This window comes from Macrotis lagotis, chromosome 1 (genome assembly GCF_037893015.1).
Source record: "Macrotis lagotis isolate mMagLag1 chromosome 1, bilby.v1.9.chrom.fasta, whole genome shotgun sequence".
Taxonomy (NCBI): domain Eukaryota; kingdom Metazoa; phylum Chordata; class Mammalia; order Peramelemorphia; family Peramelidae; genus Macrotis; species Macrotis lagotis.
Genome location: NC_133658.1, coordinates 240,956,525 through 240,984,110, shown reverse-complemented (window position 1 = coordinate 240,984,110; position 27,586 = coordinate 240,956,525). Strand labels below are relative to the sequence as shown.

At 38.5% G+C, this 27,586-nt stretch overlaps 1 protein-coding gene and 1 pseudogene across 1 annotated transcript in view; one reads left to right on the top strand and one right to left on the bottom strand.

Moving 5' to 3' along the window:
• The window catches only part of OTOF (otoferlin), a 178,847-nt gene that overhangs the window by 59,039 nt on the left and 92,222 nt on the right, over positions 1-27,586 (bottom strand). The window contains exons 8-13 of the mRNA XM_074188236.1: positions 17,566-17,639; positions 13,013-13,139; positions 12,452-12,506; positions 7,153-7,284; positions 2,607-2,669; positions 2,181-2,265 (exon numbers count right to left, since the gene is read on the bottom strand). Coding sequence (XP_074044337.1) covers positions 2,181-2,265; positions 2,607-2,669; positions 7,153-7,284; positions 12,452-12,506; positions 13,013-13,139; positions 17,566-17,639 — 536 coding nt within the window. The remainder of the gene's footprint in view (positions 1-2,180; positions 2,266-2,606; positions 2,670-7,152; positions 7,285-12,451; positions 12,507-13,012; positions 13,140-17,565; positions 17,640-27,586) is intronic.
• LOC141515528 (NADH dehydrogenase [ubiquinone] flavoprotein 2, mitochondrial pseudogene) lies at positions 8,121-8,666 on the top strand (annotated as a pseudogene).

Here is a 27,586-nt window from a genome sequence, read left to right as displayed (position 1 = left end):
ACTTTTACTTCTACTTGAAAACATTTCTTCATCAATAAAATAAAAATAATAATAGCACCTAGCTCCTAGGGTTGTAAGAAAAAAAAACTAAGATGACAGTTTTTTTTTAAAGTAGGTTATAAATCTTTAAATTTTTAACCTTGTTGTTCATTTGATCATCTCTGACACTTCTTGACACCATTTGGGTTTTTCTTGTCAAAGATGCTGGAGCCATTTGTCATTTCCTTTTCTGGCTCATTTTATAGTTGAGGAAACTGAGGCAATCAGGGTTAAGTGACTTGCCCAAGACTACACAGCCAATAAATATTTGAAGGCAGATTTGCTATTTGGGTTGGTTAGTCAGTCATTTCAGTCATATCCAACTTTTTGTGGCTCCATTTGAGGTTTTCTTGGCAGAGATACAGGAGGAATTTGCTATTTCCTCTCCAGCTCATTTTACAAATGAGGAAACCGAGGTAAACAGGGTTAAGTGACTTGCCCAGGGTCATACAGCTAGTATGGATCTGAAGCCAGACTGGAACTCAGAAAGTGGCGTCTTCCAGACTCTGGGTTAGTCACTCTATGCCCTGTGGCACCACCTAGCAGCCACTAAGGAATACTACAGAGGAGATTATCTCCTCTGGATCTGGGAAGGTTTGTTAGGAGAGTTTCTTGAGGGCAGGGATCATGGTATTCTTGTCTTTGTATTATCAATGCCTGTTGAACAGTGTTGCACAGCCAATAGAGTGCTGGCTTCCGAGCTAGGAAAACCTGCTTCTGACATGTAACTCTTGGCAAATGACAATCCCTCAGCTCTATAGGCTACTATAAACTGCAAATTAGAGAGAGAAGGCACTGATTTGTTTGAAGAGAAAAAATTATTTTCCTATGCCAGTGAAATAACCTATATATGAAGCCCTATGGGCTTCATACATATAGAGACTAGAGATAAGGGTGGGAAAAACTCCTGAATTCAACAAAACCAAACAAACAACAACTTTCTCCACCAAAACAAATTAAGATCCTCTCTCCAAATTGTAGTATCTGAGTTAGGACTTGAACCCAGACCTTCCAGGCTCCAAAACCAGTTCTCTACTCTTTATGCCTCACAATCTTTTGTGTTTTGAGATCCTTGGTGTAGGGAGCTCCCTATATTGAGTAAACTCTCTCCTGGACACCTGCTCTGCAATTCAATCAGGTAATAATGTTTAGTGAGTCTCTACCCCCTTCCCTAGCTCTTAATTGTTCTTGCTAAACAGGTGCTGACTCTGGGCATTTCTATGCTTCTAAAGAATGAAAGGCACTGTTTTAATTCCTTAAGAAGCACTTCTTACTCCCACCCTTGCTATCCTTCTGTGGTTACTCAGTTGACTAGGTGGGCTGCTACTTGTGAAAGTCTAAAATCCACTCCTTTCATATCACCACCTGCTGAAATCCATTTCTCCCTTAAAAGGTCTAGTTTAGCTGACAACACCTCTTCCATGAAGCCTTCCCTGTTTGGTGCAGATGAAAATGAATTCACCTGCCTTAAATTTCCCATAGGAATTTATTTGGATCTCTTAATCTGCGTTTCTTCCCACTTGGCCTTGTGCTGTATGTAAATGCTCACAGAGGGGCAGTGACCTGAACCAGAAAGGGTGCTGGGTTTGGAGTTAACCAGTGGTTTGGAATTCTGATGCTTCTGTGTGACCTTTGGCAAATCAACTAACCTTTCTGATCCTTTGTTTTCTCCTTTTTTAAATGGGAGGGATTGGACTAAAATGAGCCCGAGCTCTAAGTTTTATGATAGTTCTGGGGGGAAGTAGTGTTGTTATGTAGTGAAAAGAACACTGTTTTTGGAGTCAGAGGACCTGGGTTCATATTTTGCTTCTGTTATGAGCTAGCTGTGATTTACTGGGCAAGTGCCTTCACTGATCTGGACCTCAGTTTCCTTCTCTGTAAGATGAGTCAGTATGGTCTCAAAGGTCCTTTTTGGTTCTACTGCTGTTTCAACCCTATCTTTGATAATAAATTCAGTGAGGGCAGGGGATGTGTGGTATTTTCTCTTTGAATCCTTCACTCTCTAGCAGTCCCACTCCCTAGCACTCCTATAAGTGGGACTCAGTTAAGCTTTGGTGAATTTACATTACACTGTGTTATATCTGATTACTCACCAGGCTCCCAGTTTAGACCCTGGATAATTTGGTGACTGCTCTACTCACCTGGCTGCAAGTATACAGTTCCCACGTCCATCTTGAAGGACCCCACGAGGGTTCCACTGCGTAGAAGATTCTTGGAGTGAATCACCTTCCAGACAGAATCAGCTGCCATCAGTCAGAGCAGATATGGGGCTGTCCATCCATAATGGATGGGGCTGGGTTAACTGGGATGGGGGCAATAAGTGCATTGGTCTTTTATGAGGATTTGGGAGAGTAGTCAGTTTGACTCTCCAGCCTGAGTGCAATGAGTTATTGGGAGCTGTCTAAATAAACTTGGGGAGGGTGGAAGGGGCCATGAGGTAGGAGGGACATTGGCAGAGCAGGGGCTGCCCTCAGAGGCCTTGCTGGCATTCTCAGCTCTCAGCCTCTCCTGCCTTGAGCCCCCTTCTCTTTCAGCTGCCCTCACTCAGAGCTGCTGCCCAAACTCACCGAGATCTTGATGATCTTGTCGAACATGACATCAGGAGAGACGTGGAAGTCGAAGACAAAGTACTGGGGGAGGAAGGACCCAGGACTACATGTCACCCAACTGGCAGTACCCAGACCCTTCCTCCTGGAAGTGCCTGTCTGTACCCCCTAGCATGACTCTGGGTGATGGCAAGAGATCATGCCATTTCCCCTTAGCCATGGAGTTAGGATAAAGGAGAGGAGAGAGCCTGGCTCCTCCCTGGGGAGGGTGACCCCTTGCTTGACAGGAGGTACTAATTAGGAAAGGATCCCTGGCACTCTGTTAATAGGAGCAGGATGTTTTAAAACCCAGTACACTCTAGAAGTCTGATTTGCAACCTTGAGAGATAGGTATGTCAGAATCAGCTAGTTCAGTGATGACAATCATGAGTTGGGGGCATGAAGAGGAGGAAGGGTTAATAACAACATCATAATTATCCTTAATATCTATAATGCTCCACTCAGTAACAGAGACAGAGACATGGGGACAGAGAGATAATCCCAGAGATAGAGAGGTTTGAGAGATAGAGAAGAATATAAGCTTCTTGAATGCAGATCCCGTTTCACTTTTATTTAATGGACCCAGGACCTTTCATAGTTCCTGGTTCATAGTTGGTATTTAATAAATGCTTATTTATTTATTATAAAAATTATCTTTTATATGTCTATGTACTGCTTATCTCTCCCATTGACAGATAAACTTCTTGAGGGCAGTGACTGTTTCTACCTTTTTTTATTCCTAGCACCCAACCTGGCCCACAGGAAGTAGTTAGTAAATGTTTGCTGAGTGAATAAATCCCAAACCATATATAGTTTGATATTGAACTCTTGATCATGACCATGGAGATACGATATTTATTGACATAAAGCAAAAAGACTAAGAAAGACCTTGGTTTCCTTTATCTACATATGGGTGTAGAAAAACCATCAGTGATAGGATAAGGTTGACCTAAGTCTATAACACCTGCTATTTACTTGTGTATTGGTTGTGTCTTTTCCTTCTCTATTTCCCTTCTCTTTCCCCCTTTCCTCTAGAATATAAAAAACTTTTCATGGGTCAGTTTTCATAGCATGATGGATGGAAACAGCTTGAGAGTTTGGAGTTGAGTAATAAGGGGCTCAACCTCACATTGGCCACAGGGCTATGCATCTTTTAGTTATAGAAAGTCTAGAAGATGGTCTTAAAAGGAATTCACTGCCTCACTGCTACCCTGAGAAACAGTTAGCTCTTTAGTGTTCAGATAAGTCCAGCTGCACTGAACATCAGTGGCAGGAATTTCCATGCCAGAAAGAGTCTAAACCAAAAACTAAAAAAAACCAAATCAAAACCTTGCTTCTTCAATTTTTGTTAAAATGAGTCAAATCTAGATATTTTTATTGGGAATGATTTTGAGGAGTCCACATAATCTGTGACAATGGGAAACCCATCCAGGATGAGCCCAGGAACACAACTGATTAAGTGAACAAGAAAGAAAGTTCATATAGTCATGAGAAGGCTTGGAGCTAAAGGAACGATCTTTAATAGCAGGTGTGTTCAATCCCTGACCTGTGGACCACAAGTAGCCCTCAAAACCCATTCATTTGGACAGTATTACATTTTATTATTATATGCATTAGGCAATATGGATTTCATTGTAGTCATAAATTTATATTAAATTCTATATGTAGCCTAGAAGAGCTAAAAGGAACAAAGACAGCGTTAGAATATTTTTGGGTTAGTGAAAAACAATAGACCATCCAGTCAGGATCTTAGAGAAGATCTACAGAAGGATGAAAGAAATGGAAGAATTTAGTGGAAACAAATATAGGATCCCCCTTGGTCAGAATTTTCCTCCATAGACTTTTGCTGTTGAGGTGAGGCTGGGTTCTGCCAGCTCTTTCAGGGTCTTCCAAGATAGAAAAGCTTGAAGTCAAAGCTCAGTGTCATTTTGTGTTCATTATCTGGTGACTAGCCTTGGGTGAGTTCTGAGTGCTGATTAGTGAGAGGCTCAACCCCAGGTTGGCCACAGGGCTATACATCTTTTAGTTATGGCAAATCTTGAAGATGGTCTACAAAGGAGTTCACTGCCTCAGTGAAGAGGGGGAAAAAATGATAGAACCTTGACGTATTAGTATATTGAAGGAAATCTGGGCCCTAGAGAGTAATTCAGACTTATGCAAAGATCAATTTGACATAGGGAATGGATTACTAGACTTCAATTCAAATTCCCCTTCAGATCCTTCCTAGACATGTGAACTTCGACAAGTAAATTAAATTCTCTTGATCTCAAGGTTCTAATCTGTAAAATGGAGATAATAAGAGCTCAACTCACAAAATTGAGAAAACAAAGCATTTTGCAAACCTTCAAACACAATACAAATTCTAACCATTATTGTTGTTATTCTTATGGATATTTACTTGGTGAAGGTGTAAGCCATTGCATTATAGCTTCCATATTTAGGGGGAGGTGCTCCTTAAACACCAGGAGACCGTTTTGTGTTTCTGTGTGGAAAACCAGACTCATATTGATCAGGGACTTTTCCACAATCAAATGTGTCCCTCAATACTACTTGTACTACTATTTCAGATAGCTTGTATTTCTATAGTGATTTAATTTATGCACTATGCTTTTTTATATTTTATTTCATTAGTACAGTGTAGAGTACTCTAGATTTGTGGTCAAAGGTCTAGGATTTGAATGCCCTTTTTTCCATATTCTCTCAGTTATCAATGATATGTTAAAGGCAAAAATGGAATGGGCATATTGAGGCATTGTTGGTGACACTGTAAATTAGTCCAAACTATTCTGGAAAACAAATAGGAAATATAGCCTCTAAATCACAAAATTATGTATATCTATGAACTAAATGATATTAAAAATAGACCTATATTCCAAAGAAAGAAGAAAAGGGCTCATCTGTGTAAAAATATTTAAGACCATTAATTATTTCTGAAGTGACAAAGAACTGAAAGTTAAGAAGATGCTCTTCAACTGGAGAATGGTAGAAAAGATTATGGTATGCAGCATATTGTCATGCTGCAAGAAATGATGAAACAATTAGATTCAGAGAAATCTTGGCCTATTTGAACTGGTACATAGTGAAATGATCAGAATCAGGAGGACAATTTATACAATAACAACAACATTTTAAAGACAAAGATTTTTGAATGACTGATCATTGCAATAACCAAACAGGATTCCAGGGTCAATGATGAAACCGGTTATCTATCTCTTGTAGAATGAACATACATTTTTGAATATGTATAGGACAGGGATTTGTTTTTGCTTGGCTATGCATATTTGTTATGAGGTTTTTCTTTTTCCTATTTGTGAGGAGCATATGGGAGGAAGAGAAAGACTTGCTAATTAAAAAAGTTAAAAATAAATATATGGATAAATTGCTCATTTACAGATGAAACAAGGGAGAGCTAGCTTATACACTGGATTGCAGTTAAGATCCAAAAAAATCTCGGCCATTTAGAGTATGGGCTGAATCTGGTAAGATGAAATTTGATAGAGATAAATATTTTATTCTTGAGTCCTAAAAAGTCAGCTTTACAAGAACAGAATGAAAGAAACATGGCTTAACAGTCATTGTTTCAAGAACTTTTTTTTCTTCTTTTAAATTGGGGGAAGGGTAGGGTAGAGAGAAAATAAATACTTGAAAAATGAAAACTTTAAAAATATTCTGCATATATATTTAGATATATACAGCTTATCTCCCTACAGAATAGAAACTCGCTGAGGGAGAGGGCCAATTTTTTTTTGGAGTGATGGGAGGTCTTTTCATCTCCAACATGGTTATTGATTGATTAAAGCATAAATTCCATTTATACTATCACTCTACTTCCTCCAATAAGTCTTAAGGCCTGACTAGTTGCCTACAGGGAATTCAATTAGCTGGAAGGAATAGAATTGTTACTGATAATTCTCTTCCCTACTCTAGCATACTCCAGTTTCCCAGAGAGCCTGAAAAGAGATTCAGAAAACTGCAGAAATCATCTTTAAGAAGCAACTATGTATGTAGTTATTTCTTAGAAGAAAGGAACAAATCAGGCACATATGTCTCTTGACTCTGTACCCTACCCCAAACAGAATAAAGGGTGTGGATCTGGGACCAACAGGGAGCCTGTAAGAGTCTGGAAGGTGGGTCAACTGCCCTTTAAGCTAAGCCATCACAAAGTGATTGAACTAGCAATGACTGCTGTGATCTATGTGAGACCTAAGGGGTTGTGTAGGACCATGGAACATGAAAATATATCAATACATTTATTTACACATATATGTGTATATATATATATATAATATATATATATATTATATATATATAACAGATGCCAATATCTATATCTATATCACTCTATAAAGGATTCTTCCAGTTCTTCCAGCTAGTATTCTAAGACCCCTTGGTTAAATGAGACATCCCATCTCATGAAGTTCTTTATAAGTAGGATTGACAGGGAGCAGGAAGTCAAGATTTCTGTATGGAAGGAAAGGACCATCTTCCCAGTGTCCCTCCAATATCTTGGAGCCACAGAGTCACTGACCTCATTGTAATAGGGGCAGTTGGTTGACTCCTTCATGGAGGTGTACTTCTTGTCCTCTCCCACCTCCACACATACTACAGGGTCCATATTTAGCCCCACCAGCTGCCGAGCTTCAATGACTGTGATGCTGACCTGGAGGAAGACCAGAAAGACTTTGAAAAAGGGGCAAATTGTTCTCTTAATATTTGTAGGGGTCAAGAATTCAATTGAATTCAATTAAAACTAAGCACTTTGTTGTTAAGTAATTTTCAATTATGTCTGACCCTTCATGACCCCATTTGGGGTTTTCTTGGCAGAAACATTGGAGTGGTTTGCCATTTCCTTCTCCAGCTCATTTTACAGTAAGGAAACTGAAGAATTCAGAGTTAAGTGATTTGCCTAGGGTCACACAGATAGTAAGTGTATGAAGCCAGAATTGAACTTAGGAAGATGAGTTTTCCTGACTCCAGGACTGGCAATCTATTTACTGAGCTATCTAGATATCCTATTAAGCACCTACTTGCTATAAATGAAGGGCAAATTATGTGACCCACAGAACTGAACCTTTTCGCTCCAGCCTAGTAAAAGAAACTACTTCTTACTAAATCATACAAATTGATGTATATTTCATGACCTCATTATAAACTCCATTTATATCTCCAGTGCCAATCACATCTTTTTGAAATATAGACATGAATATTATCAACCTAATCCATTCTATGAGATTATAAACAGTAGTTGGCATGCACTTTGTTATTTTTTATCTTTAAAACTTGGACATAGTTGGCATTTGAAGAACTGATTTAGGCGCGGCCCTGGGACTGCGGTGGGGGCAGCCGGGAGACCCGCTCTGCCGTGTTCCTGTCCTCATCCCAAAGTGGAGCTGGAGGAGCCTTATTTGTTCACAGAGATACTCCTGAAAGTAACCCAGATACTCCATTTGATTTTACACCAGAAAACTACAAGAGGATAGAAGCAATTGTAAAGAATTACCCAGAGGGACATAAAGCAGCAGCTGTACTTCCAGTACTGGACTTAGCCCAAAGGCAGAATGGATGGTTGCCCATCTCTGCCATGAACAAGGTTGCTGAAGTTTTGCAAGTACCTCCAATGAGAGTTTATGAAGTGGCAACTTTTTATACAATGTATAATCAAAAGCCAGTTGGAAAGTATCATATTCAAGTCTGTACCACTACACCTTGTATGCTTTGGGATTCTGACAGCATACTGGAGGCCATTCAGAAAAAGCTTGGTATTAAGGTTGGAGAAACTACACCTGACAAGCTTTTCACACTAATAGAAGTAGAATGTTTAGGTGCCTGTGTAAATGCACCTATGATTCAAATAAATGACAATTACTATGAAGATTTGACACCTAAGGATATTGAAGAGATACTTGATGACCTAAAAGCTGGCAATGTTCCAAAACCTGGACCAAGGAGTGGACGTTTCTCTTGTGAGCCAGCTGGTGGTCTTACATCTTTGACTGAGCCACCCAAAAGACCTGGTTTTGGTTTGCAATCAGGCCTCTAAGTAATTTGTATGAATTTGTTAGGAACCCTAAACAAATCTGTGAAAATATTTCTTAGTACATTAAAATAAATTAAAACAAATCTCCCTAAAAAAAAAGAACTGATTTAAAATAAAGTATCTTGCAACAATTTCATCTGATAAGTAGAAGGCTATTCATTATTAATCCAATTATTAGTTGCAAGACCATGGATTTGGGCAAATTGTTTTTCTTTGTTTTCATTCTTCTTAACTTTTCACTTGTATTGTTCTGTATTTATCACAGTTTCTGTTCCATAATTTGGTTTTGTTTTTTAAGGATTTGGGAGGAGCCTTTGCTCACCATTTCTCCTGCTAGTCCTCTGTAGTCATCTATCCCAGACAGATCATTCTGTTTCCTGGGACTTTGGAGGGCTGTTAAACTGTTTTTTCCTTAGGAGTAGGACTTGATATTTTTAACTTCAGAAGAATTAAAAGAGGGATAAAATGCACTTTTAAAAAATTTGCCTTTTGTGATGGTCCTTTTGTATAGCTCCCAAAGTAGTCTGAAGTAGGTCATGAGCAACTCCCAAGTCTACTCTCTCACCTAATAATGTATAATGACCTTGCACTGAAGGTGCCATATTTGAACAGATGGTAAAAATCATTCTCAAGTTGGAAATAGGCAAAGGTAACAATGACTCTAGGATATTTTTCATGATAAATAGATTTGGGCAAACTGCTTTGCTTTGAAGTAGGTTGGCTAGGTGACTTTTTCCCTAGATAGGAGTGGGGTGAGAAAATGACACACTGAAGTTGAGTAACATTGAATCCATAAAGTATGATCATAAGCTACCAAAGAGATTTTATCAGTTTGGGTTCTAATTGGTACAGTTAGAGGTATGTAGGATTTTGGTTGGGTCTATTTGAAAAGCATATTTGGGTAGCTTATTGATTCCAAGTAGAATGCAATCAAGGTGATTGGAATAGTGGACAGAAAACTGGCTCTGGAGTCAGGAAGATCAAGTCCACTTTCTGAAAAATGCTAGCTTGTATGACCACAGAATGGTTGTTGCATATTTCAGGGTCTTAAATTGCAGAATAATTACTGATTTTCACATATAGAGATATTTATTCACCTGGAGATCTTAACATCAATGCACAGGTTTGGTTTAAAGAAGTAAATAAACCTAACTTTTCCCTCCCCGAATTCCATTCCTTATGATCAGTTTGTTATCTTGACAGGACTGGCTGACTCCTGCTTGGATTTGGTGTGTGATTAAAGTGATGCAAGTTCCAGAATTAGGACAAATGAAACCAGAGAGGCTATGCCACAGAAGAGTATATGTCTTCATCGTTTCCTTTGTTTTGAAATTCTTAGATAAATTCCATGAGCATGGCAGAAGATGAACTAGAAGTTCCCTTTTCTGTATCATGAGGATGATAATGTAGCTACTACTAACTATCCCATAGGGCTTTTTCAAGGAAGACAGTGCCTCCTTTGACCCTTACAAAACTAGTATGAGGCAGGTTTTGTTAAATTTTATTCTCCCCATATTACAGATGAAGAAACTGAAGGCCTAGAGCTGGGAGAGACCTTAGAATTCCTTGAATTCAACTTCATTTTATGGATAGAGAAACTGAGATCTGGGGTAATGGGATGACTTTCCCAAGGTCCCAGAGCTAATTAGAACTAGCTCTAGAACTCCTGGTAATATAAGGCCTAGTACTATTTCAATTTCACCATGCTGTCTTAGGGAAAATTTTACTCCCATTTTTCCACAATGCCAGGTCACTTCTCTTTCCATGTTTTGGCATTTTTCTGGGTGGTGGTTTGGAAACTTTAGTACTTCGTTTTTCCCAGTGGCAGTAAGGCAGAATGTGGAAGACACTCACTTCTTGATGGAGGAACACTAGAACCATGAACAATTGAAATAGTACCAGCTTTCCTTTCCTTCTCTGGAGTATAATCAGATATTCTAGTTTAGTGAATGATTTTTGTGAGAATTGGGTTCATGTAAAATATTTGCTGTAAAGGCATACAGCAGTAGTATAAAATTTTTCTGGAGTCCTTTTGTTCTTTCACTCATAAAGCTGATGTCTGTGAAGGCCTTCAGAATTCTAAAATACTATTTATCTGGGGAAAAGCGATTATCTGGGTGACGCCATTCAGTCTGTACAGCTGAACTAGGAAACTGACTTTCTAGTACATGATACTTTCAGAGGAGTGTGAGCAGGATAGCCCCAGTCCTTGGTTCCAGGCTACACTCAGATCAGATGGAATAGCTGGGGATATGTAACCTGGAGAAGGGAAAACTTAGGGGTTACTTGACTTCTGTCTTCAAGTTAGAAGAGCCTTCTATGTGAACAAGTAATAACATTTGTACTGCTTGACCCTTGTGTGTGTATGTGTGTGTGTGTGTGTGGGGGGGGAGTAAGAGGTAGATATTGCATAGTGAGATTTCAACTCAACTTTTAAAACTCTGAAACAATTAGAGCTGCCTGGAAGTAGAATAACCTGCCTTGAGTGACTGCTAAGTGTGTTCCTAATGGTTTTTAAGTTGGTTAACCACTTGTCAGGATGGAAAAATATAGAGAGGATATTTGTTCAAGTATGGGTTAGAGTAAATGACTGTGAGAATCCTTTCAATACAGAGATTTTATGCTTCATTTCAATGTCACACACATTTATTAAATGCCTACTGTATGAAAGGCATTGTTAGGGCCAAGGGAAACAAAGACAAATATGAAATAAGGGCCTGCCTTCAAGAAGCATCCATTCTATGGAATCCTATGATTTCAAAGTAAACTTGCTATTTTGGCGTGGGGGTGGGGTTGTTTCTATAGGACAATTAGGTTAAGTGACTTGCCCAAGGTCACTCAGTTGGTATGTATCAAGTATCTGAGGCTGAACTCAGGTCCTCCTGACTCCAGGGCTGGTACTCTATCCACTATGCCACCTAGTTGCCCCTGTTGCTATTTTTTAATATTGTATCTAGTCTAGAAGTTACTTTGCTATTTCTCATAGCAATAATAACTCATCTTTTTAGAGTACTTTAAGGCTTCCAAGATCTGAGGTTCTGAGTAAATATACAAGTCCAACATCCAACCCATGCTTTGTTGTCTCTTTTAATTTAAAGAATGTTATAATTAGTAGGGATTTTAGAGATAATTTAGTTTAACCCTTTTACAGATGAGGAAGTTGAGACTTGGAGTTCTGGTTGCCCAAGATCACTACAACTATTTGGCAGTAAACATTATTTTATCTGACAACTAAGTGGCACAGTGGATAGGATTCTAGGTCTGGAGTCAGGAAGACTCCTCTTCTTGAGTTCAAATCTGACCTCAGACCCTTACTAACTGTGTACTTTTGGGTAAGTCACTTAACCCTTATTGCCTCAGTTTCCTCATTTGTAAATGAGGTTGAGAAAGAAATAGCAAACCATGCCAATATCATTACCAAAAAAAAAATCCAAAATAAGGTCGGGAAGAATTGGACACAATTGAAATGACCCAACAACAAAGAAATCTACTTTATCCATGAATCAAACATTTCCAGTCTTCTTCTGCGTCAGCATATGATAGGATCAATTTTTCCTGCAGGCATCTAAGTAGTTACAGCAGATTAAAAAAATAGCAAATGAACTTGACAATTTATATTGACAAATGCCTCCATTTCTATCCCCAACTTCTCCTCTGATGGCCAGGCCATAAAGACATAATTACTATGACCTTGAGATCCATACCTGTACATAGTCTGTGAATCCATCAAGCTGGATGAACTCAAGAGAATTCAGGTTTGAGAAGCATTTGAGTTCAAGCTCCAACCTACCTGATAATCCATGGGCCTTCCAGCACTTGGCTCCATCTTAATGTCAGGCTTGGACCTATGGGGGAGAAATGTACACACCTCAGTGATCTGGTGTGGCGTATAGAGGGAAATGAGCTCAATAAAAACTTTGGAGGTTCATAGGTTCTGGGATATGAGTTCTATACCCAACTTTCTTCTGCCTTCCTATAGACGATGGGTTGTGTGTATGGGAATGAAGCTGAAAATAAATACAAAATGATAACAGATTCAGAGTTAGATGGGATCTTGAAAGTCATTTAATTCAACCCCCAGATTTTATAGATGTGGAAATGGATGCCCAAGAGGTTGAATTTTAGCAAGGCCATGAAATAAAATGGCAGAGTTGGGATTTAAACAAAGGACTGTTGCCTCCATGACAACACTCTTTCCATTGAACCATGGTAAGCAGTGTGAGAAATGGGGGGGCAGCAGGGCCCAGACAGTCAACTCTTTATCACCTCAAGTCTTGGAAAAGCCTGTGAAGGAGCTTTTGCTTGCTGGTGATTGAGGGGCCTGGGACAGAGGGGGTGATTCTTCTCTTACCTCTTATTGGAGACATTGGTTGTAAGTGCTGTGACAGAGGCCAAGGAGATAGAGTCAGGGTCCAGGCCATCCCCAAGATGAATGGCCAGGCGGTCAAGGTCCTCCATCTCAAGTACAGCTGGCTCATCTGGTGGAAGAACAAAGAAGGCTAAGTGGCAGGAAAGATAGGATTCCTGGGATTTCTTACAACAGTCATTGCTTACCAAGTGAAATAAAAAAAGGCTGATTCTGTAGAGTCAACTGGAACTTAGCCAGTATCAACTTCCCTCAAATATTTTAGAGATTGCAAAAAAAAATGAAATTGAGGAGATATCCATCAATTGGGAATAGCTGAACAAGTTGAGCTATATGAATGTAATGGAATACATTGTGCTAAAAGAAATAATGAGCAGTCTGATTTTAGAAAAAAGATTTACATGAACTGAAACAAAGTGAAATGAGCAGAACCCAGAGAACATCATATATAGCAACAGCAGCACTGTGAGATGATCAACTATGAGTGATTTAACTCTAACCAAGTAACTTTTTTTTACAAAGGAAGTTATTTATATTTTTTAATTTTATAATTTTTCCCCTAATTTCACTTCCCTTTCCCCCCCCACAGAAGGCAATCTGTTGGTTTTTACATTGTTTCCATGGTATACATTGATCTAAGTTGAATGTGATGAGAGAGAAATCATATCCTTAAGGAAAAAAATGAAGTATAAGAAAAAGCAAAATTACATAATAAGATAATGGGTTTTTTTTTGGTAAATTAAAGATAACAGTCTTTGTCTTTGTTCAAACCCCACAATTCTTTCTCTGGATACAGATGGTATTCTCCATTGCAGATATCCCCAAATTGTGCCTGATTATTGCACTGATGGAATGAGCAAATCCATTAAGGTTGATCAACCCCATGTTGCTGTTAGGGTGTACATTGTTCTTCTGGTTCTGCTCATCTCACTCAGCATCAGTTCATGCAAATCCTTCCAGGCTTCCCTGAATTCCCATCCCTCCTGGAGCAACCAAGTAATTTTCAAAGGACTCATGATGGAAAATGCTATCCATATCCAGAGAAGAATTAATCGGACTGAATGCAGATTGAATCAAATTATTTTCATATTTTATTTCCTTTTGGTCTGTTTTGGTAATGGTTTTTTGTAACATGAATAATATGTTTCTTTTTCCACAACAGCTTTTACATAAATCCCCTCTCACTACTGCCACTCTAACTTAGACTCTCAAAACCTTTGGCCTATTCCATTGTAATAGCCTTCTAGCTAGTCTCCCTGCCTCAGTTCAATGTATCCTCCACATAGTTGATAAAATGATTACCTTAAATGTCAGGGCTGATGATTTTAGTACCTTAATTAATAAACATCAATAATTCTTTATTATCTCTGGGATTCAATATAAACTTCCTTTGCATTTAAAGCCTTTTCACAAGCTGCCTCCTCCCTACTTTTCTATTCTTCTTACAATCCTATGCATACTGGCCTGCTTTTGGCTCTTCACACATAAAGTTCCATTTCCCATTTCCTCTGCCTTTGCAATAGCTGTCCCCCATATCTGACCTGTTCTCCCACCTAACTCCTTTTTATTGGGGCCTTTGCTTCTTTTATGGTTTATTTCAAGATTCATCTCCTTTAGGAAGTCTTGCCTAATCCCCCACATTAGTACCTTTCCCTTTATCCCCCTTACTTGTACTCTAAATTTATTTTATATATTACTGAACTGTGTGTGTTGACTTCTCCATTAGAATAATGTGAGGTTTTTGAAAATAAGGACTTTTTTGGGGTTTTCTTTTTCTTTGTGTCCCAAGAAGTTAACATTCTGACTAGCATCCACATTAATAAGCACTTAATAAATGCTTGTAGATTCACTGATTGATGGGTAGGAAGAATATGCTTGTTGTTCAGGATAGTTTTAGTTATGGACTTTATATATCTTTATCCTGACAGATTTGAAGGATCACAGTCCTTCCATGGAAAGGACGTACAATGCCTTTATCCCAGAACTAATAAACACCTATGCCACCTCATAAATCCATTGGTCCAAAGCAGTGTGTAGTAGAGAGGGCTGGGATGTGGTCCTATAGTCTAGTGGGAGGTTGAGTAGGTCAAGAAAGGGTATAATGGACATTGTCTAATTATCACATAGGATATCATTGCTAATGAGATGTGAGACATGTAGATCTCTAATAAAATGATTTCAACTTTGAAAAAGGACTTTGAGTTAGACAAAATGTCAGTTCTCTAATATTCTTCATTTTGAATTCCTGATCTTTGGTAGATTCTCTTGGAACTGAATTCTACTTAGTGAGTAGAACTGTCGGCTCTCTTCCTAACTTGGGTTTCACTTTTCCTATCACAGGTGATGATTATCCTTGTATCCTGCCTGTGGGCTTCCCAAAATGTCACAGTAGCTTATATTTGATCCTAGAGGTAACCAGGGGGGCTGTTGTGTTCAGTAGAGGAATGACATGAACAGATATGAACTTTAAGAAAATCACTGCCAGCTGTGTGGAGGGAGGATTGGATTGACTCTGCCTGGGAAGGGGATTATTATTCCAAGTGTAGAAACACAGGAGCTAACTTTAGAGCTGGAATCAGTCATATTGGGAAGCAGAGAGATAGTCTAGAACTTCTGAAGTATTTCCCAATGATAGCCATAAAAAATAGCCTCTCATTGCCACCTCCTCTCTCCCTATTTTACCCATTCCTAACTCTTCTGGTCTTCAGTCATATCTAACTTTTCTTCCTTTTCTTCTTTCCCAGACTTTCCAGTACTTTCAATTTCTGGAGTTCATACTTTTGCTTTTGCAGGATTATTTATTAGCTATAAACGACTCTAGATCCCTAAACTCCTTACCTTTCCCAAACTGTGTTTTTATAGGAGGCAGAGACTAGACCTGTGATTTTATTGGTATAGAGAATGTCCAGAGGGAGAAACTCCTTACATCAAGAAAAGCTGTCACCTTCTCAGTTAGAGTTTTATAGAGTTACTTGGAACACAATTTGAGTTCAGAATTATAGAACTATGTATAGAGCTATGTATCAGAGGCAAGACGTGAACTCAGGTCTTTCTGGATCTGGAACCATTTCTCTTTCTATTTTAGCACAGTTTTTACATTCACAGCAAATATGAATTATTATCTTTCTTAATACCACTCCTGGGAGATTATCTTACAAACTCTGACTCATAGCAGGAGTTCATAACAAATGGAGATACCATCTGTAGGCCTGCTGTACTGGGAAGTTTCATAGACTCACAGACTTTGGGGATCAATGAGGACCTTGAAGACCACCTAATTTAATCAGTACCTAACAATCCTCTATAATATTTATAACAAGTTGTTATCCAATCTCCACTTGGAAAACTCATTCATTCTACTTAAGAGAGGGAGTTCCTCCCTCACCCAGAATTGAAACTCAATCTTCAAGATTTTAGAGTTGGAACCTCACCAGTCATATTCCAAAAGAATTCCCATTTTACTATACCAATAATTTCCAAACATTCTCCTAGTTCTTCCCTTATAGAACCAAGCAAAATAAGAGTTTGGGGAATCTCCAACTCAATGGATTTTCATAAAAATTCACATCAACAAGCATTCATTTGTGCAAGTACCAGGCTCTGAAATTACAAAATATGAAACCAAGCAGTCCCTGACCTTAAATTCTTCTGAGAGTACAAAGACAAAAATGAAAACAGTTCCTCATGACCTCATTTTAAGTCATTCTATTGCTCGTGAATTTCATAAAGTGGGTTCAGTTTAAAAACTTAAATGGGCATTGTATACAATGAATCAGTCGTAACCCCCAGATGCAGAAGAATAAAAGAATGAATGAAGACATTTAGGATTTGTACCAAGGGTTCTCCCTATCCTCCTCAATAGATCTTACAGTCTAATGGAAAATAAATGACTGGAAAAATATTTGTTTGGCATTCAATTTAATCCAAGCATTGGTCATATGAAAAGAAAAATGGAGAGACCCTACTCTCAAGAAACTCACAGTCTATTTGGAATACAATATACAAATAAGATCACTCTGCAACACTTGATCAAATAGTTAAAAGGAAAAACAAATCCAACTTTTCAATGTTTCTATTAAGCTTCCTCAATTTAATCCTTTTAGCATCTCAGTGAAGTTGATGGGGCAAAGGGGAAAGGAAGAAAAGAGCCTTTAAGGGAACAGAGGGAGAAGAAATGATTATATGAAATTCATACTATAAAAACTGGCAAATCTCACAGTGACAGTGAAGGGGACTGAGTTGTTGGTTTAACTTATAAGAGAATAAGAATGTTCTTCTATTCAGAAGTAATTCAATTCCAGTTCCTCATTTTTCAGTATTATCTGCCCTGTTCCTAGAAGACTTTATTTCTTATGAGGCTTTTAAAAAACTCAGTCAATGGGGATAACGATTCTCCCTTGTTGAGTTTGTATGGGATCAATTCAAGGAATGTAAAACTTGGGGTTTGGGTAGAATTGTGCCCAGCTTGATGTGATAGGAAAGAATGGTCTGAAGAATAGGAACTGGAAGGAGAGGAGAGCAAGGGTAAGCATCTTTACCTTGTCTCTGTTGCTCTTCCTTGTGAGGTCGACTCTTGCCAAGTTTCATGGCAGAGAATACACTCTTTCCAGCTCTGAGAGGAGGCCCCAGGCACGGGTGGAGTTGGAGATGGAAAAGAGTAGAGACAAGTAGAAACACATGAGAGAAAACATGATTAGGTCATTCTCAGAGTCCCTCTTACACACTTGCTTCCTCCATCTTCTTCCCTTTCTTTTCCAAAGCCTCTTTATTCTTCAAGAGGACCTGAGTTTACAGAAATTTGGGACTAAATGTCCCCTACTGAGAATTCACCCAGTTAAGCCATTGGAGCAACTGTCTCCTCCAGTACTCCTTACATCTTCTAGAATGGAACTATGTACGAGCAAAGACTCCAGCAAATACAGAACCTAGGACACCACCAAATATCAATCTTTTTACTTGGAGCCAAACTTAAAACTAAGTCCTCTGTGCTGTGTGGTCCTACACAGAGTAACTTAAGAACCCTCCCTTCCTTTGCCCCTCTGAGCTCTGAGTCATTAGTGTCTCTCAGTCCCCAGTCCTGCAGCCCCCTCCCCTCCCCCCTACTAGAGGGAAGGGAAGGGAAAGGAAGGAAGAAAGCTATAACAGAAGAGTTGCAAATGACAGTCACTTGGTGTGACAGAGTGGTCAAAACAGAGGACTGCTAGGAGAAACATGCATTCAGTCGACAGTCAGCCTTGGCTCATTGAGATCTAACTACGTGCGCCTTTCTCTAATCCCTTTGTCTCCAGGCTTCTCCCTAGTTTCTGTAGAGGAAATGAAGTCATTCCTTCCCCAAATTTGTCTTCCCTCCTCACCAATTCTGAAATGGTACCTAGGATGGAAACCCTAAGGGGCTAGGTGGTTCCTACCTCGTCTTGTTGCTTGATTGGGCTTTGCTCCCCCAAGTGAAGGGGGTTGAATTTCCTGGATTGTGGGCACAGGTTCTGTTTGATGACCCTTTGTTGCTAGCAGCCGACTCTATGGTCCTAGAGCCAGGAGGAGGATTGGGAGGTAGGAGAAGCAAAGTGCAGTATTCCATTACACCATCAATATTGAATGAGAAGGATATCTGAGCTACCTCCACTTCCAGTTCTTCCTTCTACTTTCCCTCCAGGAGGCTGGATAGGGGGTGGCCCTATCATTCTGTAGGTTCTGTATGGGGATAGGTTAGGAGGTTGCCTGGTCAGGTTCCCATGGAGTCATCCTGAGGTAGGAATCTTGGGATACCAAGAGGAAGGGTATTTGATTCATATGGACCCTGCTCAGGAGGATAGAGCTCACCTTCCTTTGGGACAAAAAAGATTTCTACTACTCTATGCTTTCCTTGTTGGATAATTTGTATTTATATTTGTGTGTAAGTGTCTGAAAGTGGAAGTGGGAAGAAGAGAAAGAATTTCTTTATAAGTGGGACCTATAACTGAAAGCATTTTTTGTTGTTGCTCCTTTTTAGTTGTTTCAGTCATGTCTAATTCTTCATGACCCTGTTTGGAGATTACTTGGCAAAGATGCTGGACTGATTTTGCCATTTTCTTTTCCAGTTCATTTTACATTTGAGGAAATTGAGGCAAACAGGGCCAAGTGACTTGCTCAGGGTCACACAGCTAGTAAGTTTCTGAGGCCAAATTTGAACTCAGGAAGATAAATCTTCCTGAACTTCAGCTTTGACATCCTATCCACTGTGCCACCTAGCTGCCCCCTTGGTCCATAAGTACATCAATCAGTTCTCCATCCATGCATCCATCCATTCATCCATCCTCCAACAAGCATTTATTAAGCCCTTGTTATTTGTTAGGTACTGTGTCACACTTCCTTTTATTTGCTTGCATAGGGCTCTGGAAACTAAAGGAAGTAAATCTTGTACACAGAACCAATGAGCCAGCACCTGAGTCATTTACCACATCTATCCCTTCCTCCAAAATTGATCCTTATTAGACAACAAGAAAGTGAGAAACTTAAAATAGACATGATTGGGGGATGGGGGGAGGGATATTAGTGTAGATAGCTTGGAGCATCTGGCACTGGGGAGGAGACCCTGGCCAAGGTCCTGATTAGAATAGACTTGAGAAGTTGTGGTTTTTTAAAATTCTTTCCAACTTATTATTTAATTTTACTATTCTCATTATCTTAGCATTTCAGAAAAAAAGTAGAAAAGAACTAGTAAGGGGGAGGAAGAGAGAAACTCAGTAATATAAAGCCTGATGGATTCGTTGTTCTTTTAAAGCATTTTTCCCAAGGAAGTACCACCTCTAAGGAAACTCTACTTTATGTACATATTTCTCTTAAAAGAATATAAAACCCTTGAGAGCAAAATCTATTTCTATTTAGTTTTTTTTTTTAGGTTTTTCCAAGGCAAATGGGGTTAAGTGGCTTGCCCAAGGCCACACAGCTAGGTAATTATTAAGTGTCTGAGACCGGATTTGAACCCAGGTACTCCTGACTCCAGGGCTGGTGCTTTATCTACTGTGCCACCTAGCTGCCCCTCTATTTAGTTTTTAATATTCTCAGCTCTAGCAGCATAATGACTGTCACAATGTAGGTGCTTAATAAACGATTGTCTACTGACTGAGTGATCCTTGGCATATTGACTTAATTGCACTAGTCTATACCTCTCAAAAAACTGAAGTTGTATCCAGCAGTCCATGCAAGAGGGAAGTGTCCAAATACAAGCTCATACAAATATAATTAGGTATATTCTTTTAGTCCAAAAGTTATAATCTGGGGGCCGCTAGGCGGCGCAGTGGATAAAGTACGAGCCCTGGAGTCAGGAGTACCTGGGTTCAAATCCGGTCTCAGACACTTAATAATTACCTAGCTGTGTGGCCTTGGGCAAGCCACTTAACCCCATCTGCCTTGCAAAAATCTAAAAAAAACAAAAACAAAAACAAAAAGTTATATTCTGTCCATTTGAAGAAAGACATGACACTCTGAATAGTTCAGTGGGGTCTGCATAAGTTTGAAGAACTTCCAAATCAAATGGAACCATCAAAATCTTTTGAAAGAAACTCTTACTAATGCAAAAGTTAAATACCTTGTGCCCTCTTAATAAGTAGAATAAATAAAAGTGAACCCAAAAGAAGAAACATTAGCTATTCATCACAAAACTTTATGTTCACCAACCTCATTAAAGGTACTGTAGGTAGATACAAAGATAGCCAAGAAATGTTCCCTGTCCTTCAAGAAGTTATGAGTACTGAGAACTCTTGACTTAGAAAGGTATCAAAACTTTTGCAATAGCCATTTAGATGGGAATTTATTGATCTTTTTTAGTTTAAATAAGAGCTAAAATCACAATAGATTTAAAAGACTCCAAATTCTTTGCTGAATTTAGGAAGCACTCATTCAATCTCTTTGCAAATAGGAAGTTGTTTTTTTTGGGGGGGGGTAGACCTTGAATCATGAACTCTTTAGAATCTTGGAGGTCATCAAGTCTAATCTGGAAGCAGTACCTCCAACAAGTAATCATTCTACTTCTGTCTGAACACTTCCAGTGACAGGGAGCTCACTACCCTGAGGCAACCCATTCCAAAAATGGTTAAGAAGTTTTCTCACTAATGTGGAACAAAATCTTCCTTTCTCTAACTAATACCCATTGTTCCTAGTTCTTCCTTACAGGAACAAGCAATTAAAGTCAGACTCTCTTTTATATAATAGCCCTTCAAGTATTTAAAACAACAACAACAATAAACTAACATAAGACTGCTATTCTCCAGGCAAGACACCTTCAGTTTCTTCTAAGGGTTCTAATATGACTTGGCCTCAAGTCTTTTTTTGTCTGGAATGCTCATATGATAGTGCCCCTTCTAAAATGTGACACCCCCAAATTAGTGCCATAATCTAGATGTGATCAGGCCAGGGCAGACTATTGCAGGGTTATCACCATCCTCCCTCTTCTTTCTCCTGGTTACCACATCATTCTGCTGATTTACTGTGTATCCAGTCTCTTAGAAATCTCATAGCTTTTGTACATGACTCTATTCCTAGTAATACAGATATGTTTCTGTCTAAGGATCGAGAGCTCTAAATCCCAGTCTTGACCATGAGAAGAAAATAACCATTAATAAATTTTACCTGGGGACCTGTTTGTCATTCTGTCATAAGAATGAACCTTTGTTAGATTAAACAATATATCATACTTTTTTATTGTCAAATGTTATATGTAAACCCATGTTGGGTTGGGCCTTCCTAGGAAATGTAAGATTAGTGGTAGCTCTGAAGAGGTAGAAAATCAAACCTGTTCTCTTCACTAATAACCATAAGTTAAGGAAACCTCACTTCAAAAAGAAAACTGTATATATTGGATAATTAATCATAAGATCATAGATGTAGACCTGGAAGGGACCTTAGAAAACTCTGAGTTCAAATTCTTCATTTTAAAGATGAAGAAACTAAGGCCCAAAACTTCCCAAAGATCATAGATTTATTAAATGGCAGAGATGGAATTTAAACCTGATCTTTTCTGACTCCAAATTCAGTATTCTACTCATTCTGCTAAGCTGCCTAAATTATTGTATTTGTTAGCAGTTACTCGTATGGCCTTTGGTTCTTCAGCTGTGATAGGCACATTGTCATTTGCACAGAGGCATGGAAATTGTGCTAAGATACTATTCACTAGCATGAAAAATAAGCTGGGTCTGACTGGGAGCCCACCCAATTAGATTTAGTTCCTGAAAAGTTCAAAGGACTTAGTTTGGACTTTGTGGTCTAGTAAAGATAAACAATTTTCCAAATGATTTTACATTAGCTCCTTTGAGAGGGAGATGTTAACTCCCTTTAGGAAATGAATCCCCTAGGATTTCAAGCCTTGCTAATGCCAGGCTTCCTTTTATGCCACATTGAACCCTCAGGACTTGGAAAAAAGCCAGGATGAAGTGATTTCTGAAGCTTGGGTTAGTAGTGGCAGGGAGAAGGAAGTGGTGGGGGAAGAATTCTTGCTCAAGGGTTTACCTAATAGGAATTTCAAGCTGCCCTACACTACAAAATGACATCTTTTAAAAAATACCCTTAAGATTTCTTCTTTTTTGGAATGCCTTCCACTCATCTCCATGGTAGGGAGGAGGTAGGACTCTTTTCTAACTAGCAAATGTCAGTCAGATTAAGTTTCCTTGACAGATGTATCGATAGAGATAGTTTTATTTAAAAACCTAAACCCAAACTTCTAACCATCATTGGTAATGTTGTCATAAAACTGGGAGATGTATATTTTCAAAGGTGTTTGCCTCTAACAGACAGAGACTTCCAATTATCTTTAATCTTGAGTAAGTCACTTTACCCAGGGTTTCTGTTACCTTGTCTATAAAATGGAGGCAGGAAAACCAAGTTAACTGCAAGATTGCATCTATTTATAAATCTGTTATCGCATTTACAATTAACTTGTGTAATTCATTGCAGAAGTAGGTTTGTCAGTTCTTCTGAATTTGCTAGGAGTCTTCTAGGGTCTCTAATAGATTTGTCATTCCCAGGTACAATGGGAATGTGTATTTATATATGGCTACTCCATCACTTTTTTGGCTAATTCTGGGAGCCGTATCTTCCCTAAAGGCTCGGTGTTGGAGAACCACACTGAATTCCAGCACATAGATGCAGGCACTGTTATATCCCAATTCTCTATTCCATGTCTGCCACACTATCACAATCCCTTCTCCAGACCATGGTCTTCTAGTATGAAAGTTCATCAAGTTTGAAAGCCATGTAGCAATAAGGAGGGAAAAGAACCAGACCCCAGCCTAAGATATAGACTTCAAAGGGAATGGCTGACCTGGTCCTTTTAGGTGCTCAGTATTTACTGCTGTTAGATCCCAAATGAGAAAGAAGGTCAGCAGTTGAGTTATTCAGGTACTTTGAAGCATGATTTTGATATTACTGTTAGATCACAGCTTAGGCAAGCTGATTCTACACAAGTGAGTGGAGCAAGGGACAAACCTTGCTACTTCCTCTCTCCTATAGGATCAATGGCCACACCACAAAGCAGCAGTGAAAAGAATCCTTTATTTGAACTCAGAGGATTTGGGTTCAAATCTTAATCTTGTTACTTAATAAATATTTGAGCTTGGGCAAGTCATTTCTCTGCTCTGAGCCTCAATTTTCTCATTTGTAAAATGTTAGCCTTGGACTCAAGCATGTCTAAAGACCCTTCCACCTCTACATCTATGTGCCTATTCTTTAGAATGTGTAAGTATAGGAACAAACTAAATGACTAAAGATTTGGATTTTATGACACAGTCTCTGGATTATGTTCATCTTCCCTGGTAGTCAGTTCTAACAATAGCAAGGTTTAAAATGATCCTTCTTCATTTCTGAGATAATACCAATACTTTGAGCTCATCTGAAGACTTGAAAACAATGAAGTTTTCTCTTAGATATGAACATGAAGACAAGTTTCAGAAAAACAGATTTTTTTTTTGTAGACTCAAATATTTGTTAGTTTTAAATATGGGGCACTTGTCACACATGAGCCATATTTATTACCTCTGCCTTTTGAAATTCTGATGAATATTGAAAAGTCAAAATCATGTTTGTTATCAGGAATGGGGGCACAGGAATATAATTCTTATTCTTGGGGAAAATTGAGGCTGATAGATTGCTGGAGCTTCAGAAGATGGAGATGCAGTCAAGTTAAAAGCTAGGTTGGACTCCCACAATAAGTCTAAGACCAATTTGGTGCCAAAGGGGGATGGAGCTGGATGAAGAGAGGATCAGGCTGCCTAAGGAAAGGTACTCTCTTCTGACAATAAACAAACAAATGAAAGGTTTCGAACCATCAGTAGCAGGATCAGGTTATGTGTAGTCAATATGTTTCCAGTCAGGGAGAAATGGGGAGACTCAGTTTCAAAAAAAAGAAAAAGAAAAATATGTTAGTTGACTATAATTATCATTTGCTTTTAATAACCTAACATTCTTTTTCAGTTCCATGGTATAGAATTTAAAAATGCAATTATTTTACATATTTGTAAGTATATACATGTATATGATGAACATATTCTGAAATATTTGGGGTTAACAAAGTACTACAATTCACTTTTTTTTTAGGTTTTTGCAAGGCAAATGGGGTTAAGTGGCTTGCCCAAGGCCACACAGCTGGGTAATTACTGTTTGAGACCGGATTTGAACTGTGCCACCTAGCTGCCCCTACAATTCACTTCTACAAAGATTTAAATGTCTAGCTTTGGGGATACACTGTTCATTGTTGTTGTTCAGTCTTATCTGATACTTCATGACCAGGAAAACCATACTGTTCATGGCTTGTTTTTTTTTTTTTGCAAGGATTTTGGAATGGTTTGTCATTTTCTTCTCCAGAAGAGTAAAGCAAACAGAGGCTAAGTGACTTGTTCAGGAACACATAGCTAGTAAGTATCTGAGGTAGGATATAAACTCAGGTTTTCTTGATTCCAGACCCAGTGTTCTATCCATTGCTCTATCTAGCTGTCCAAAGTTGTGTTATTCAAGGAGAAATATGCATGCATATTTATGACTATATGTATATATATACATACATATATTATCATAGAAAGTGATTTATAAAAAAGTTATTTATATTATTGTAGAAGTTGTAGGTGTGTATTAGTTGCAATTTGTATCTTTGGAAAGAGCTCCCATATTAATGAGAACATAAATCTAATAATAGCCACTATGCTAAGAGCTTTATAATTATTATCTCATTTGATTTTCATAATAATGCTGGGAGGTAGGTACTATTATTATTTTATTATTATTATTATTATTATATATTTTACATATGAAGAAACTGAAGCACACAAAGGTTAAGTGACTTGTTCAAGTCATAAATCTAGTGAGGCTAGATTTGAACTCAAGTTTTTCTGACTCCTAAGTGCTTACTGCACTACCTAGCTGCCCTAACAGTTAGCTTTGCCTTAATTTCTAAACATAGATAAACATACCTCTTCTTTGTAGAGTTCATTCTTTTGATTATCTAGTCACAGACACAAGTGACTTTATTGATATATCATTAATAGTTCCTTTTCAAAGTCTATTGAATTTTCATTAACTATTTTTTCCTCATTTGCCTGAGGCTGATTGAATCCTTCAAAGATAGGCCAATCTAGACTGCAAATTCAGATAACAGATTTTAGATTTGCATGGGACCTACTCATTCCAGAATAAGAATCTCCTCTAGTAATGTTTGTCCTTCATTTTCAGAGAAGACCACAACATCAGGGAGGTGATGCCCTGACAAACACACGAACTGGATTTAAGTGAGGGGGTGCTGTGCTAGGTCATCAGCCTTACTTTCTCCTTCAGAACCATCTGAGTTCAGTGGCCAGATATGAATCAGGATGACTGGAGATGACCCTGGATGCTGGGCAATCAGGATTAAGTAACTTGCCCAAGGTCACACAGCTCATAAATGTCAGAGGCTGAATTCGAATTCCTGTCTTCCTGATACTAGGGTCAGTGCTCTATCCACTGTGCCATCTAGCTGCCCTAAGAATCTCCTCTCCAATTGTCCCCCAAAAGGTCATCCTGCCAATGAAGTATTCCTAAGGGAAATCATTCTGTTTCTGGAAAGATTTAATTTTTTAGAAGCTTTTCTTGATGTTGAACCTTATAGTATGACATTAAGTCTGGAAAGGTCAATCAGTTAGATCATGTTTTAGGCTTCTGAATAAGTTCAAGTATGGTCTGACTCCAGTGTGAATTTTGAACAACCTTTGAGAATTCTTTCAGTTCTAGCTCTATGGTCACTTTAATTCCTATTTTTTTCCAATTTATTTATTATTTCCTAAACTTAATAAAGATCCAAGGAAGGTTTAGGATAAGAAGGGTTCCAAGATCACATTTGGACATTTGGAAAATTAACAAAGGTAAAAAGGATTAGAAAAAGACAAAATCAAAGGTAAAGAGAGCCATAGGGAAGCAGTTAACAAAAGAATGGGTGAGATCATAGGTCAAGAACTGAGCTGGATCTCAGGGTTTATCTGTTTAACTGCTCCTCTCTCTATTCAATTTACTGATTAAAAAAACTAAGGTCTAAAGAGTTAAAGTTAGATCAGCATCAGTGTTGGGATTTGAACCTAAATCCTCTGATGGTCTAGAGACAGTGCTTTTCCTAATGTAACAAATAGGTTAAGAACTAGGGTATATGTAGTGGGGGGGGGGGGAGAGGAGGAAGGAGGGTTGAGCAAAAGTTTTTAATGGACATAATAACTGGCACTTATATAGAATTTTAAAATTTGTAGAAGCATTTTCTATGTTAGTTCATTTGATGCTTACAACAATAATGTGAGGTAGGTTCTCATACTATCTCCAAGTTAAATGACTTGCCCAGGATTATAAAATTAAGAAAGTATCTGAGATAGGATATGAACTCAGGATATGACTCTCCATCCACTGAGTCATCGAAAGAACTTGGTTTCTGGTTTTCTATTATTAGAGACTGAAGGAGAGAAAGAGGTTTTAAAAAGGCACTTCAGGTTTTGAAGACTCTATGAGAAAGAATTGCAGTCATAAACTCCTTCATTTGAGGAGGGGAACAGTACTAACATCTCCCCAGGCTTCTCCTTGTTTCCCATCCCTCTCACTCAGATACAGATTTCCTTAGATTTTCACAATGCTTAAAACAAGAGTTCCTTTACCTGGGGTCCATGGACTCTGTCCCCTCAAGAGATCATGAACTTGGAAAAGGAAAAACTTGCACCTTAGTTTTTACTAACTTCTAAATGAATTTAGCATTTCCTTCAATAATAAGTTGAAAAGTTCTACATTTTTTTGAGAAAGGATTCAAGGTAACCAGACTGCCGGATGGTTCAATAATGCATAAAGGGCTAAGAATCTTTGATTTACAGTGAGCAAATTCTTTCTTCAATCAAGAATCAAAAGCTTGTACCAGCACTGCTCTGAGGACTGGGAAAATACATGAAAAAAAAAGGCAAAGATAATCCCTGCCCTCAAGGAACTTATTCCCAATGGGAGAAGACAATGTACAAAAGAAAAATGAAAGAGGTGGATGGAGAAGGGGTGGGGGTGGGGAAAAATGGAGAAGACATAGAAATCTAAAACTGAGAG